The 14,014-nt window shown below is 46.4% G+C and overlaps 1 protein-coding gene across 1 annotated transcript in view; it reads left to right on the top strand.

Annotated features, from left to right (window-relative positions):
* The window catches only part of CDHR3 (cadherin related family member 3), a 53,562-nt gene extending 42,504 nt beyond the window's left edge, over nucleotides 1–11,058 (top strand). Inside the window, exons 13-19 of the mRNA XM_023519599.1 lie at nucleotides 26–197; nucleotides 1,646–1,896; nucleotides 3,697–3,878; nucleotides 5,991–6,004; nucleotides 7,400–7,431; nucleotides 9,175–9,223; nucleotides 10,760–11,058. Coding sequence (XP_023375367.1) covers nucleotides 26–197; nucleotides 1,646–1,896; nucleotides 3,697–3,878; nucleotides 5,991–6,004; nucleotides 7,400–7,431; nucleotides 9,175–9,223; nucleotides 10,760–11,058 — 999 coding nt within the window. The remainder of the gene's footprint in view (nucleotides 1–25; nucleotides 198–1,645; nucleotides 1,897–3,696; nucleotides 3,879–5,990; nucleotides 6,005–7,399; nucleotides 7,432–9,174; nucleotides 9,224–10,759) is intronic.
* The last annotated feature ends 2,956 nt before the right edge of the window (nucleotides 11,059–14,014 follow it).

Here is a 14,014-nt window from a genome sequence, read left to right as displayed (position 1 = left end):
AATGACCATCCCTTTGCTGCTCTAGGTTACTGTGAACGTCCTGGAAGAAAATGATGAAAAGCCAATTTGTACCCCCAACTCTCATTTCATGGCCATCCCAGTGGATCTGAAAGTTGGGACAAATATTCAGAATTTCAAGCTGACGTGTACTGACCTTGACTCCGGCCCCAGATCTTTCCGTTATTCCATTGGCTCAGGTACAGTACTGAGGACAACAGCCTTGGGCCCTGTCTCTGAGGACCCCTGCCCTTGTCGAGGGAGGATGTGCTGAGTGTGGTCTGAGCTCACACACTGATGTGGGCACAGCAGGGGTGAGTTGGGGGATGTGTGGATGAGGAAAGCAGAGGTGAGGGGTCTGATGCCCGATTCCTCTTGCCTTCCCCTTCTCACCTGACTTTTCCCAGAGCCTCATACATGGCTGCCTGAGGGTGCAGGAAAGGGTAAATCTTACAGATAGTGAACCCACCCCCCACTGCCAAAAAAAGTCCTGATTGTAAGTCATAGGTCAAATTAGTGTGAATGAAAAAAATTTAGTCCAACTTTTCAACTTCCTCTTTTACTGAAAGCTTGTAGTGGGGGCAGGGAATCCCAGTCCTCTCTCTGGATAATAATAGATTAAATAGATTAAATGCATTTTGAAATGTGTCCTCAGGAATTCTCTTCTGCTCCATTCATTTTCTCTTTTTAAAAATATACCATTGTGGGGGAAAAAAGAGCACCCCTCAATGGAAATTAGACCAAAATAGCTCATCTAATGAAGTGCTGAGGCCAGAGATTTAAACCCAAACAAGCAGAACAATTCCACGTGAAAGAGTAAAAATCCATCTCTGCTGCCTGCTGAGCTCTTGGCAGAGCAGGAACTTGAACAGTAGGGAGCCTCTTGAGCTGGCTGTGTCACAAAACCCAGGGGCAGAAACTGCCTGGAGACCTTACTTGCTGAAGATGGAAATAATCCATACTGAGAACCCTAAGGCCTTTATGGAGCACTTAGCTGCTAAGGGAGCAAAAATTGCACCATCCCCTGCTCCACTTACTGGGGTTCAGTCGGTAATGAGTCTGGAGCCAGTGGAGGAATGAATGCAGGCATGGGCTGGTGGCCTTTCTGCCCCGGCTCCCAGAGCTGAGCGGTGAGCCCCAACAGAGCTGACAGAGCCAGGTGTGAGTTCAGGGTGTGATGGGGAGGGTCCCGAAGGACCTGGGGCTACAATCTCTGCAAAGCCAAGAGGCAGCCTCCTTTGGGGGACTCTCGGGACATCTGTAACCAGTGTGACCTCCATGAAAGACAGGTAAACGATGGATGTGACCTTTCTACCCTCTTACTGCGCACTCCTCTATGTGTGGATTGTACATGTTGTTAGCAAATAAATGCCAGCTGATAAACTGGAAGGGGCTGCACCGGGTTATGAAGTCTCTGCCTGAAGCTCTGCGGGAGCTGATTGTAAGCAAGACCATCTTTGCATTAGTGAAATCTGCGATGCAGTTAAGGCATGCAGCATATCATGAATTCAGCTCGGGTGCCTCAGAAACATAGTTTGCACCTGAATAGCGGACGTTTCAGAAAAAGACCAAATGTTGTTTTCTTTTAAACCTTTTTTCTCCTTCTTTTCTTCCTTTTGCCAACCTTCTTGCATCCAACCTCATTTAGGCAACGTCAATGGCCATTTCACCTTGTCTCCTGATGCTGGGTCCAACGTGACACGCCTGCTGCTTGCATCCTGCTTTGACTATGCTGGTGGGCTTGATAAGATCTGGGACTACAAACTACTCATCTATATCACTGATGACAACTTGCTGTCCAGCAGGAAGAAAGCAGAAGCTCTTGTTGAAACAGGGACAGTGACACTGAGTATTAAAGTCATTCCCCACCCACCTACAATCATCACCACGACCCCCAGGGTAAGGACTTTAGGATCTGGAATCCCAGCCATGGTCCCTTGGGATTTATGTCCCCAGAGCCCTTTGTCCCAGGAGAAATACAGGATGGACTGAAAAGAGCTGGGTTATTAGGATGTTGCCAAGAATAGTAACCACAGGCTGGATTGGTGTGGCCAGTAGTGGGAAAGGTCAGGGTGCGTCCGTGGATTTGTAACCTGGTAAAGCAGAGTGTGGATCTGTGCTGGGAGACCTCGGGCACTAACCACCTATGCTACTTGTGGCACAGGAGCCAATTTTCATGGCCATGTGGCCATTTTCTCCTTTCATAGCCCCTCTCTGCGTGGTCACAGGAGCCACTGCAAGTCAGTGTCCCTGAATTCAAGGAGCCAGCTGCCAGATGCGCTTTCCACCTCTTCTGAAGTCACCATGTACTGATGTGTAACCTACTCCCCACTTTCACTCCAAAAAATTTAATCCAATCTGTAAATACTGATTTAATGCCTGTAATGGGCCAATGACTTTAGTGAATATACCCCAAATTATCCCTGCTCTCAGGGAGCTCATAGGTCAGTGGTTCTCAAAGCAGAGTCCTCGGGCCACCAGCATCAGCATCACCTGGAAATTTGTTAGCCAAGCACATTCTTGGTCCCAACCCTAGGTTATTAAAGTTGTACCTTACCCAGCCGTAGTCATCACCATGACCTCTAGGGTCTGGAATCCCCAACTCCATCCCCTGACCCACTAGATGAGAAACTCCAGATGTGGGGCCCGGCAGCCTGTGTTTTTGATCAGCCTTCCAGGGAATTGTAAAGTTTGAGAGTCACTGATGTGGAGGAGCGTTTTCAGATTATTACAAAGTACACAAACTAATGAGATAAACACAGATTGTGGTCAGTGGCAGGAAGATAACCACCAGGTGCTGTAACAGCATCAGTCTGGGGAAGGAAGGGAGAACCTAGGAGTCTGGCAACAGGATCATCTTCCTGCCCCCCTGGAGGAACTAGCTTCCTAGTAAAAGCTACAGCCCTGGTCAGTAACCTTATACTTGTAGCATGCCAGAAGAAAAGTAATCAGCACCTTAGAGAACCATCTGTGGAGGTGGCCAACTTCTGCTTCTCAGGGTTTTGCTGACAGCTGGTTCATTCTTCTCTCTCCTGTGCTGGGGTCAGTATGACCCCCATGAATGGAAGCATTTGACAACCCTAAAGGACTTTCTGTTGTGATCTCAGCTAGGAGGAGCCCTTGAGTAAGGAGCTGCCTGCCACCTTTCTTGAGCTTAACAGCATGACCCATTGGTGACATCTCCAATCCTGACATCTCTGCAACTTGTCTGTTATCTGCCTCCTGCTCTGGCAAGCAGATGCTGAACTTGGGCTTCACTGTGATATCAGCCCACTCATGTGGCAGTGGCAGCTTGTAGTCAGAGGGAACGCTGAAAAGCCTACAAGGTATTAAAAAACAGCTTCCATGGCTCATGCCTTCTCAGCGAGAGACAATGGCTATATTGGGCCCTGGGTTACACCCAGATATGGCAGGAAAAAAAGCCAACGGACGTTTTTAGCTTTTGGGAAGGGGAAGAAAGATGGAATAAAATTAGGCTGGAGTGAGTTGCTTTTTAGTTCTCTAAATTTTCTGGATTCTGATTTAATAGATGTTTGCAAAGACTGTAAGGAAGATGAGGGGCTGGAGCAGCAAGAACTGTGAGCATGTAGATATTTGATTTATGAGCAAGAACAAAGGGTGGAACCCTGAACAGGAACAAGTACTGGATGTGGAAACCACTGCCACCCTCCACTCACCCTCCCCACTGTGTTGTCCCAGCCCAGGATCACCTACCAGGTCCTAAGGAAGAACATTTACTCTCCGTCTGCCTGGTATGTGCCTTTTGTCATCACTCTGGGCTGCATATTGCTTCTGGGTCTCCTGGTGTCCCTGGCGGTCCTGCTGGCCAAAGCCATCCACAGACACTGTGCCTGCAAGACTGAGAAGGACAAGCAACCTCTGTAAGTGGCCAGTGGGCTGGGCCCTTTCCCCTACTTCCCTTAGGGCACTGTTCTTGGGGATGTCAGGAGAAGGAAAGCTGGAGAATCAGGATTTCTCTGTGGGCTGGGTGCCTGGATGAGAGACTCCTGATTCTCTATGTCCTGCTGTGCCCTCTTTGTCACCTGTTGAGCCATGAAACCATTCCTTTGGTTTTTTTCTGGCAACCTACCCTGTCCTTGGTGAGGCACCCTTGTCGAAATTGGGGCATCAAATTTTTGTTGACCTTGCCTTGTGTAAAAGCTTTAGAAAAGCCCTCATTGTGAGCAGCAACAGAAATTTGCAGAATATTTAAAGGATGGGATGTAATTAAAGGAAGCTCCCTCCCCCCCCAAAAAAACTGATAAGGGGGCAGTGCCTGTGGCTCAAAGGAGTAGGGCACTGGCTCCATATGCCGGAGGTGGTGGGTTCAAACCCAGTCTTGGCCAAAAACAACAAAAAGACTGATAAGAGAATTAAGCATTTGGCCCCAGTGATTCAATTATGTTCTTGGTAACTATTAAATAATCATTGTTCTTTTGTATCTCTCACTCTCAAGGTCTGTAAAACAAGCCCTTTCCTCTTTTTTGCCTGCTTACTGCTTATTGTGACAATCTGCAGATGTTTTTATTGGGTAAAGTGAAGTTGTAAAGCAAAGTGAAAAGGGCATCAAATGGTTACAGACTTCTCCTAGAGCCGGTTCTTTTTGTTCTTATAACTAGAGCATTATGGTTCCGAGCCTGAATTTTGCAGTTAGACAAAGCCTGGGTTCAAATTTTGCACTCTACCATTTTCTGGGTATATGGCTTTGAACAAGTGACAACCTTTGCGAACTTCAATTTCTTCGTTTGTAAAAGTAAACAACTAACTGAGCGAATGCACTTAGCCCTGTTCTGATGCAGAGTGCGTGCTTACTACACCACAGCCATTGTTTTTCTTATCTCACGTTTTCATCATTCATCATGGCTGAGTCCCAGTGAGTTTAGGACTCTACATTCCAGCTTAGCTCTGTGCCCCAGTGTCTTAGGGGATGAACCTCTGAGTGTCAAGATTTCTCAATAGCAAAAAGAAGGGATGATGAGACTCATGTGCCTTTTAAAGGTACTTTGAAGATTAACTATTAACTGTCAAATACTTTAAAATCTCTATGGATGAAAGATTGTAAAAAAGTATAAGGCATTAGCATAAAGATGTGCATTGCGTTTTGCCATGTTTATTGAGGAAGTTTGTTGCTATGGGCAACCTTGACTTCCAGGTAAAAAATTCTTGAGCATGTGTTGAAATTTAAAAAGGCATTATTATTTGGAGTGTACTCACAAAACGATTAAAAAAAAAACAAAACAACAAAACCTAACTCTAAAGGGATGATGTTTAAGCTTGTAAGGATGGTGGTGCCCTGAAATGGGATTTGGGTAGAATTTCTTTAAGGAGGTATAACAATCTAATAGACACTAAAACTTCATGTAATTTATGGCTAAATGTTAAATATGCACCTTGAACCTGGCTGTTTTAACTTATGTTGTAAATACAGTTTTCAACATGTTGACTTAGGAAGAAAAACTAGCTAGAAATTTAGATTCATATCTGCCTCCCTGGAAATTAGCTGCACCATTTAACAGCCAACATTTGTCAAATAGTGAAGAATAAAATTAGAGTTTCAGAATTATAGGATCCAAGGTTATCATGGGGAAGGTCTTAGAGTCCAAGTCTAGCCCTTCATGTGTCAGGAAACCAAGTTTAACTGCCAGCACTCAAACCTCCCTGCAGTGAGCCAAGCCTTCTGCTCAGCCAGCTGCTGGGGAGAAAGATGAGACAGTCTTGACCTGGGTAGTCATGTCCTCACCAGGTGTCCTAATCAGAGACAGCATATTCCCTGAAGATCTATAAAGTGATAGCTTTTAAACTCATCACATTCCCAGAACGTCCCCTGTCCAAAACCAATAGTGATGGAGGCATGCAGTTTGAAGCAGAGTTGGTAGCCTACCCCCCTAGTCCAAAGGTGTACAGTGGCCCAAAGGACCCCATGTTGTCATGTGTGTACCAGGGTAGAGTACTTTCAGGTTAACTAATGTCCATTCTTTTTGTTCCTCCCACAGGGTAAAGAAAGGAGGTAGGTGCAATGCCTATTTGTTTGTTTGTTGCCTTCTGCTTGCTGTGTTGTACAATGTAAAAAGCCTCCAGCTCAGCAGAGGATCAGCACGATCATGTCTTGGCACGATTTCGGCCTCGTCATGTGTGGGTGGAATGAAGCAGAGGTTGGCTGTCACTGGAGAGGGGGAGGGAGGGTGCAAGGTGCCTTTGGCCCACTTGGATCTCTCACTTTGGTCCTGCCTGTGCCCTGCCCAGGGCCATGTCCAGTCAGCTCAGCTGAAGCACCTGGGTCTATTCCCGCTGAGTGAGACAGAAATAAAGCCCCCTCCACGTGGTGAGCACAGGCAGCAGCTACTCGCTGCTGCACGTGGAGGGGTGTCCTGAGGACAGCTAATGCTCTATTTCCGATGCACGCCTCTTTTGAAAGAACAAGTGATCCTTAATTCTCTGATTCTAATGGATTTGGTCATCTTCATGAATTGTTTAGGTCAGGCTACTTAGAGACGGGAGTTAGGGGCAGTTAGATGAGTTGGGAGAACTGAATGATTTCCGGCAGATTGGTAAATTGAGGAAGGTCCACCTGAATAGCTCCAGGTCCTATCCTGCCCTGGCAGGTTAGTTGTTACCTCAAGCAGACCCCAGACTATGGAGAGAGACTGAACAAAGCATTGGAAAGTACAGTAGACTCTCCATAGTCGACCTCCTCCCTACATTGATCACCTTCTTCAGTTGACCTAATTTGCATGGACCCCACATGCACCACATGTATATATTTCACAGAAGGCCTAGTTCCTTATGGTGACCACCTCTATATGTTGACCAGCTTGTCACGCTCCCTGGGTGGCCAGCTTACAGAGGTTCCTTTGTATCTTTTTAAAAGAATGCTTGTTTTAATCACTCTGTTCACAGGCATGTGTGTCTGGCACGCACAAGACATAGCTAAACAGGGTTATAAACTTGATTATAGTGGTTATTGATCATATTGAGTGAGATGATTTTAACAAATAACATTTTCACAAATCCAAGTGAAAATTGGGATTTCTTCCAATCCCAGTTACTTTTCAAAAAGGTCATGAGGAGGGAATGCAAAAACTCCCCACGTTGTGAACAAATATTTCAACCTAATCTTTCTTACCCGTAGGCCATTTAAAAGCTAATTTCTTAGTAATAACACTAAGCTAGACAAAGAGTAAAAACATTTTAATTGTGTGTATAATATATGCATGTGTGTATATATTTTTTCTGAGAAGATGAAAGCTGTCAACAAACATGTCTACCAGATAGAAAACTTCTTTGCTGTGTCTGCAAGACTGAGTTCCAAGCCCATTTAGGGGAAATCCCATTGTGGGGGTGGAATTTTAAGGTCAATTTAACGCCCAAGAAGCTTACCTTCTGCCTGTTCTGTTCCCTGCAGAAATGAAGAATGCAGAGGGAGAGGCTGTGGTGGTGAGTCTGGGGCCCCTGGCTAGGGTGCTGCTGGTGGGGGCCTTGTCCCCCGCCCCCCGCAGGCCCACCACAGCCTCGGGGATGTGTTATCATTCAGAGAGGTGCTTGCATTTGGCCAGTGGAACAGATTGCTGTGTGACGAGCTCCTGATAGAATTTGTTCCCTCCACTGAACATGTCTGCTGATATATTTGCAGAAGAACTGGATTTCATAAATATTGAGTAGTGGTGTTTATTATCTAGACCAGCTCTCCGGGAGAGCGAATTGGGGGAGTGAAGCTTAAAGACCAGAACTGGCACTTCAGCCTTCAATGAGATTTAATTTTTCTTTGCTCTTCTTGCACAACCTTGCAGAAAAGTGATAGAGAAAGCGTGGCTTGGGTCTGGGGTTGGCTTTGCCTACTTAGTCATATGACCTGGGGCCTCCCTCAGCCTCTTGGAGCCTTACATTCCTCACCTGGAAAATGGGAGTGAGGATGTCTGCCCTGAGATAACAGGTGGAGAAATGCTTTGAAAATTGCTAAACGTCACATGAATGCAAAGTGTTACAGGATAGCTGGAGTTACCCCTTCATCTCATACACTGAACCTGATGTACCCCCTGGGAAGTGATGGAATTTGAAGATGACTGCCTCAGCTCTTCCCCACCTCCTGACAATAAGGTTTTGTCATAATCCAAGACTCCAAAATGCGAATGAGGGGCCAGTGCCTCCTCCAGTGAGGGTGTCGACACAGTGAGCTGGAATTTCAGACCTATGTGTTGCCTGGTGCCTGTATGTTCTGGTCAGTCTACAAGCAGGAGAAAGAGGCAATCTCTGGTCTCCTGGGTGTTATTGTCTCTAAAGCAAGTACCCTGTGGGATCCCACTCAGAGACTGTCTTAGAACTGGGTAATAGTAAATTAATCTGTTAGATAAATCAATTCTCAGGACCACAAAAAACTGGGGCTGCTTATCCAGGGAGCTGTAGGGAACTGAGGAGGTGATCATTTATGTGATGGAATTGATAACAGTGAGGATTGAAAGGCTTGGCAAGCTCTAAGCACCATCCTCCTTAGTGTGCTAAAGACTGACATGGCACCTGTAGAAGGCAATGCATGAGGGAAGGGTGTGTTTCCATGGAGACAAAGGACAGGTGCATCAGACAGAGGTTAGGGCTTGGAGAGTGGCACAGAGAATAGATGAGGGGAGGGAAGGGATGGAGCTCAGGGCTTAGGTGAGGCCTAGATGTGCTGCTGCATTGGACTAAGCTAGGGGAGGCAGCAGGAGAGGGCAGGAGTGCCAGGGCTGGGGGTATAGGCACCCGGGGGCTCCCCTGTGTCCATCTTGCAAGTCTACCAGACACTGATCCCACTGGGACAACATAGGTCTTGGCCTGTGTTGTGCGGCATTTCTACTCTTCCTTCTATGCAGCTTAGATTTCACTTACTCAGGATAGTTTCTTAACTCCCAGGTGTGGATTAAATGTCTCCCTGTCCCTACCTGTGCCCCATAACTTCCTACATCTCTCCATTCATAGCCTTATCACTCTGCATCCTAGGACCTGTTAGCCAATGGCAAGCCTTGTGTGGCAGTAACCACACCCGCCATGTTCACCACTGTGTCCCTGGCACCTAGCACAGTGCCAGTTAAAGACATTAATGTCCAAGAGGCTTGAGGCAAAGAACTTGGGCTGTGAGGATGAGCAACCTTGCATGCTGGCGGGGAGTGTAGGGCTGTGCATGAAGCTGTCTCTTTCTCTTCTTAGGAAACTATCCAGATGAACACTGTTTTTGATGGAGAAGCCATAGATCCAGGTAATTAAAGATGATGCCACCCATAGCATGCTGTTCACACTCCCGACTGGAAGAGTCATGGAAAACCTTATCCAGTTTCCTGCTCTTAACTCAGTTTGTCAATCCATTTGGCTTCGTTGCCCTCACAGTGCTGACCCTTCTAGATTAAAATACCACATGAGTCCAGCTCTGAACCCAGCTGGCTCACACACGCTCAGACACACAGCAGCACCACACGTGGGAGGCCTCAGCGGGCCTCCACCTAGAGGGCTCACGCTCTAGGCCCACGCTGCTTTCTCACCTCCCTTTCCAAATCACGAACCAATTTAGGGAACTGGTGAGTTCAAGAACCTATGTTTTTTCCCTTTCTCACTGGTACTTTCCCCTGTCCCTCCTGTCCCCATCCCCATCCTTTCTGAATGCTTCTAATGCCATCTTATTAGTTGTGGAAGATACAGAGAAATGGAAAGTTTTGTTTCTTTTTTTTTCTGAGATCAGGGCCAAGATTTTCTTGGTTGGCAAGATGAACATAAGGTGAAGCTGGCCTCCCGAGCTCTCATCACCCCCATGAAATCAGCTCCAAATTTAGCTCCTTTACACATATCCCTCTACTTACAAAGGCTCAATTATAGACGTGAATAAAGGGAAGGAAACCAAATTCAGGAGGCAAGTGTGTTGGCTCCCTGCCACCCTCATATGCAAAGCGCACCGGTCCTCCTCGGAAGGAGGATGGCTCCTCTCCAGTGAGAGGCTGCTGCTGCTGGAATTAAATTTCCCTCTATTATTAGGTACTTGTTACCATAATGTGCCCACATTAGCATAAGTGCTGGTGGGATTCTGAGCTGAGAGGCCACTCAGGCTGTATGGAAGTGGCAGGAGCAGGGGACTGCCTTAAACTCAAGCTTCCAGGGGAAAAGCCAGGGAGGACCTTTGCGTTTTTTGTGTAGTTGAGAGGAAAGAGGAGAAAGCGATGTGCCAACTGGCCTCTGTGAACAAACACATCAATTAGCGTCTGCTGGCTCTGACACAATGAAAATGGCTCCCTTGGATCATCTCGAGTGGGGCCAGATTTGTGTGTCTGTGTCTACAAATCTCTGTTAACATGCATAAAAATCACAGTCTTTTCCTCCTTACTTCGTGCATTTCTTTTTATAGCAGGGATCCAGGGGTCTTTGTAAATAAACACAATAAATCAGAAAGTAACAAGTAATGCCATTAAAAATAGAATCTAATTTATCAGAAGCTCACTTGGAGTTCGAAATTTATAATGGCCTTCTCATCCTGCAACCGAGATGGCTTCAAGACTCTCCTAACCATTTCTATCCCAAGTGGCCTGACATTTGCTACCTGTGTGACCGGAGCCGTCTGGCCCGTGGGTAGGGCAGGCCGTGAAGACCGTCTATGCTGCTCACAGGCCTGCCTTCCATCTAAATGAGTCACGCCTTCTAGCTTGCTTCTTCTTTCCCTGGGAGTCAGAACAGAGCAAGTGGAGGTGGGGGATGGGGGATCATTCCAGTTCCCCTGGTTTATGTAATTATTGTACTTTTTCTCTTCTAGTGACTGGAGAAATATATGAATTCAACTCAAAAACTGGAGCCAGAAGGTGGAAAGATCCACTAACCCAAATGCCCAAATGTAAAGAGTCCAGCCCCCAGGGAGCCGACCCACACAGAGTCACTGCTGGGGAAGGAATGGGAATGCTGAGCTGTGCCAACCAGGAGGAGGACCAGCCGGGTGGCAAAGCAAAGGATGCTGGCCTGGGTTCCAGGAAGGAGGGTGGCAAGGCCTACACCGCAAAGAACAGAAAGCCGGCCCTTACACGCAAGGCTTCCCCCAAGCTGCACCCGGGAAAGTAAAAGGTGTCCGGGGGGGCAGGCCCACGTGCAGCTCAGGGGAGACGCCTGGTCGTCCCCATGATGCTGCCTCACCCTAAATTCTATGGGTGTGAAAATGTGGGCTGAAGGAATTCAGGCATCCAGGGTCACAAATGGGATGTGTGACAAAATTTTAACAAATAGAAAAGGGTTTGCTCATATAGTTGCCTTTTTCTGAGATGGCCAGGAGAATCTCTCTAGGGTCTCAGAGTGACCAGTGCTTCTGATCGGTGGGATTGTTAACTTTTGGATGCTGAATTGTGTTTCTTTTTTACCTCCGCTGCTAGGAAACTCTCTCTATAACCTATGAAACACACAGGAATTCCTGACAGAAATATTGAGGACCACCCAGATATCTCATTTTCCAGCTTTTATTTTAGCATGACCCAGATTTCCACTCAACACCACACCTTTGTGACTTACCTCGAATATTTTTCAAGAGAAGCAGAACAGGGAAAGAATGAATGAGTAAATAATGAGACGTGCATCTGGGAAGAAGGAAACATAGACATCTTTTATTCTTTTTAAAAATTACCGTATGATTTCCCACCAATGCAGCGCACAGACCTAAGGCGTTCAACCTGATGCTACGTAGGCTGCTCCTGGAGGCAACCACTATTCTAGAGCTTAGTTTTACCTTTTAAAAATTTGACATAAATGGAAGCACCCAGAACCTGCCTGTTTGTGCCTGACTTCTTTTCTCGGCATTACGTCTGTGAGATTCGTCCATGTTGCACAAGATGGCAGGGGTCCAGTTTTCTTCAGGTTGTGTCTGATTTCATGGCATTTATCCCCTCTGCACTTGGGTGGCTGCTTCAAGAGTTTTACTGTTTCACTACAGCATGGTCAACTGTCTTGTATGTCTTTTGACAAACACATTCACTCACTCAGTGCTTCTGAGACTGTAGTTGGGAGTGGGATTCTTGGAGCAATTGCTAGATGCTGCCAAAGAGCTCCAAAGTGGTGGCTCTAATTCACACTCAGCAGCAAACACCGAGAGTTCCAATTGCTCTACAACCTCGCCAACACTTGGACTTGTCAGTCCTTTTGATTTTAGCCATTCTGGTTAAAATTACTCTTGAAGTGAAATCACTCTTTTTCTCAAAACTGAAACAACACCTTGCAACCTACTTGTCCTGCTCCTTCCTACTTCCTGTAATTGGAGGGAACCCCAGGACTCTGTCCAAACATACAACTCAGACTTTTACCTGTAGGCATGAGCAATGAACTGGGAATAAACGGTACTACGATTCGGTGTATAATAGGAAATGGAACTTTCCAGAGAGTGCCTAGTAGAGACTGAGCAAGCCTCACGTTAGGTCTGTGTCCTGCTCCCCAGCTGCTGTGACCCCAGTTTAGTAATCACAAGAAAGGACAGGTGATGGTCCATTAGAGCAGCACCCCCTCCTCAGTGGGGCGGTCAGCTGAGAGCCCACCAGGCCCACAGGGTCTGCAGGAGACAGGATCCAACCAGCAAATGAAGAACTTGGGAGAGAGCAATTGCTTTGTTTGCTGTATGCTTGTGCGCCAGTGTGACTTCTCAAGCAAAAGGAACATTTGTAAAATGTCCTGTCCTGGCCTAGATTGGGCGTGATTTATTAATAAGGGTTGGTTGCCAGGGAACTCCCTTGAACGGGTTTAAATTTTGCAAAAGAAGGCAGAGCTGTTCAATCATGTAGGTTAAAGTGGGTGAAGTGGCTGATTACCCATTTAAGACTTTGCAAGTCTGTGGGGCCCCGAGTAAAATGCCTTCCTCAGAAGCTCTCAGCTTCAATGCAAGTAAAATGAGGCTCTGAGAAGGCTGAAGGGGGACTTAATAACTGTTTATAAGCCCATTAAGGATGATTAAAAGGAGGCCAGTGAGCAGCTGCTCTTCCTTCACCAGTGATGACAGGGCAAGAGGGGATTGTGCTTAACTGCCAGAAGAAGAGATTTAAGTTAGGCAGAGGGAAGGACTTCCTGGAGGCTGGGGTCTGTTTGAAGGGCTCAGAGTCTTACTTGGGGACAGCAGGAAGAGCTGATAGACTTCTGTGTCCAAGGCGAGCCCTGAGGAATCCCAGGAGTGGGAGCAAGAGGCACCAGGAGAGAGAATCCTCACCCACCCCGACTTGGTTTTTAATCTTTACCAGGGTTGGGGAAAAAATTTATCCAAGTAAAATAAAGCCGGCAGCTACTGCGGATCTGGTGAATGTTTTCTCACATTTCCCTCCCAAGTCCTTAAAGTTAAGTTGACTATTGTAACCAATGTTTGCTTTCTTCATTCTCATTCATTATAAAAGTGGGGGAAACATATTCAGGAATCAGACCACATGGTGATCCATAATTGTTGAAGGCTCTGAAGCTGTGTGGTAAGTTGTGACACTGGAAAGAACTTTGCTTTCGTTGCTGTAGAAAGCAGGACGAGCAACTCAGCTGTGTGGAAAGCAGGAGTGGTTCTCCACCAGAAACTGGGAAATGCCACTCCTGCTCCTTGGAGCCCTGTCTCACTTCTGTGGTTCTGTATTTGCCTTTTTACTTAATGTGTTTTGTAATGGCTGCGAAAATGAGTGAATACTGACAACGATCTACTGAAACCTGCAGTTTCTCATTTCAAACTTAGTACATGTATTTGTGCCTCCTATTCATTCAATAAATGTTTAAGGAGCAACTACTGGGTGCCAAGTGCTGATTCATTAGTAAACACGACGGCCCCCAATCCCTGCCCTTGCAGGGCTTACATTCTATGTCTCTGGCTGAATATAGCCTGCTGATAAGCTATTTCAAAGGTTTCTATTTCCAGTTGCATCCCAGCCTATTTGTTTCTTGGTTCATTCAGTATTCTGTCCAAAAGATAAATTAACCTAAGCCTGTAATCTCTTTCCAGAAGAACAGATAATTCAGAAGCATTAAATTAAAAAAAAACAAAACAAAAAAACAACTTGGCTCGGTGCCTGTGGCT

This window comes from Otolemur garnettii, unplaced genomic scaffold, assembly GCF_000181295.1.
Source record: "Otolemur garnettii isolate 467f Iridium unplaced genomic scaffold, OtoGar3 scaffold00005, whole genome shotgun sequence".
Lineage (NCBI taxonomy): Eukaryota > Metazoa > Chordata > Mammalia > Primates > Galagidae > Otolemur > Otolemur garnettii.
This window is presented reverse-complemented; position numbering and strand designations above follow the sequence as displayed.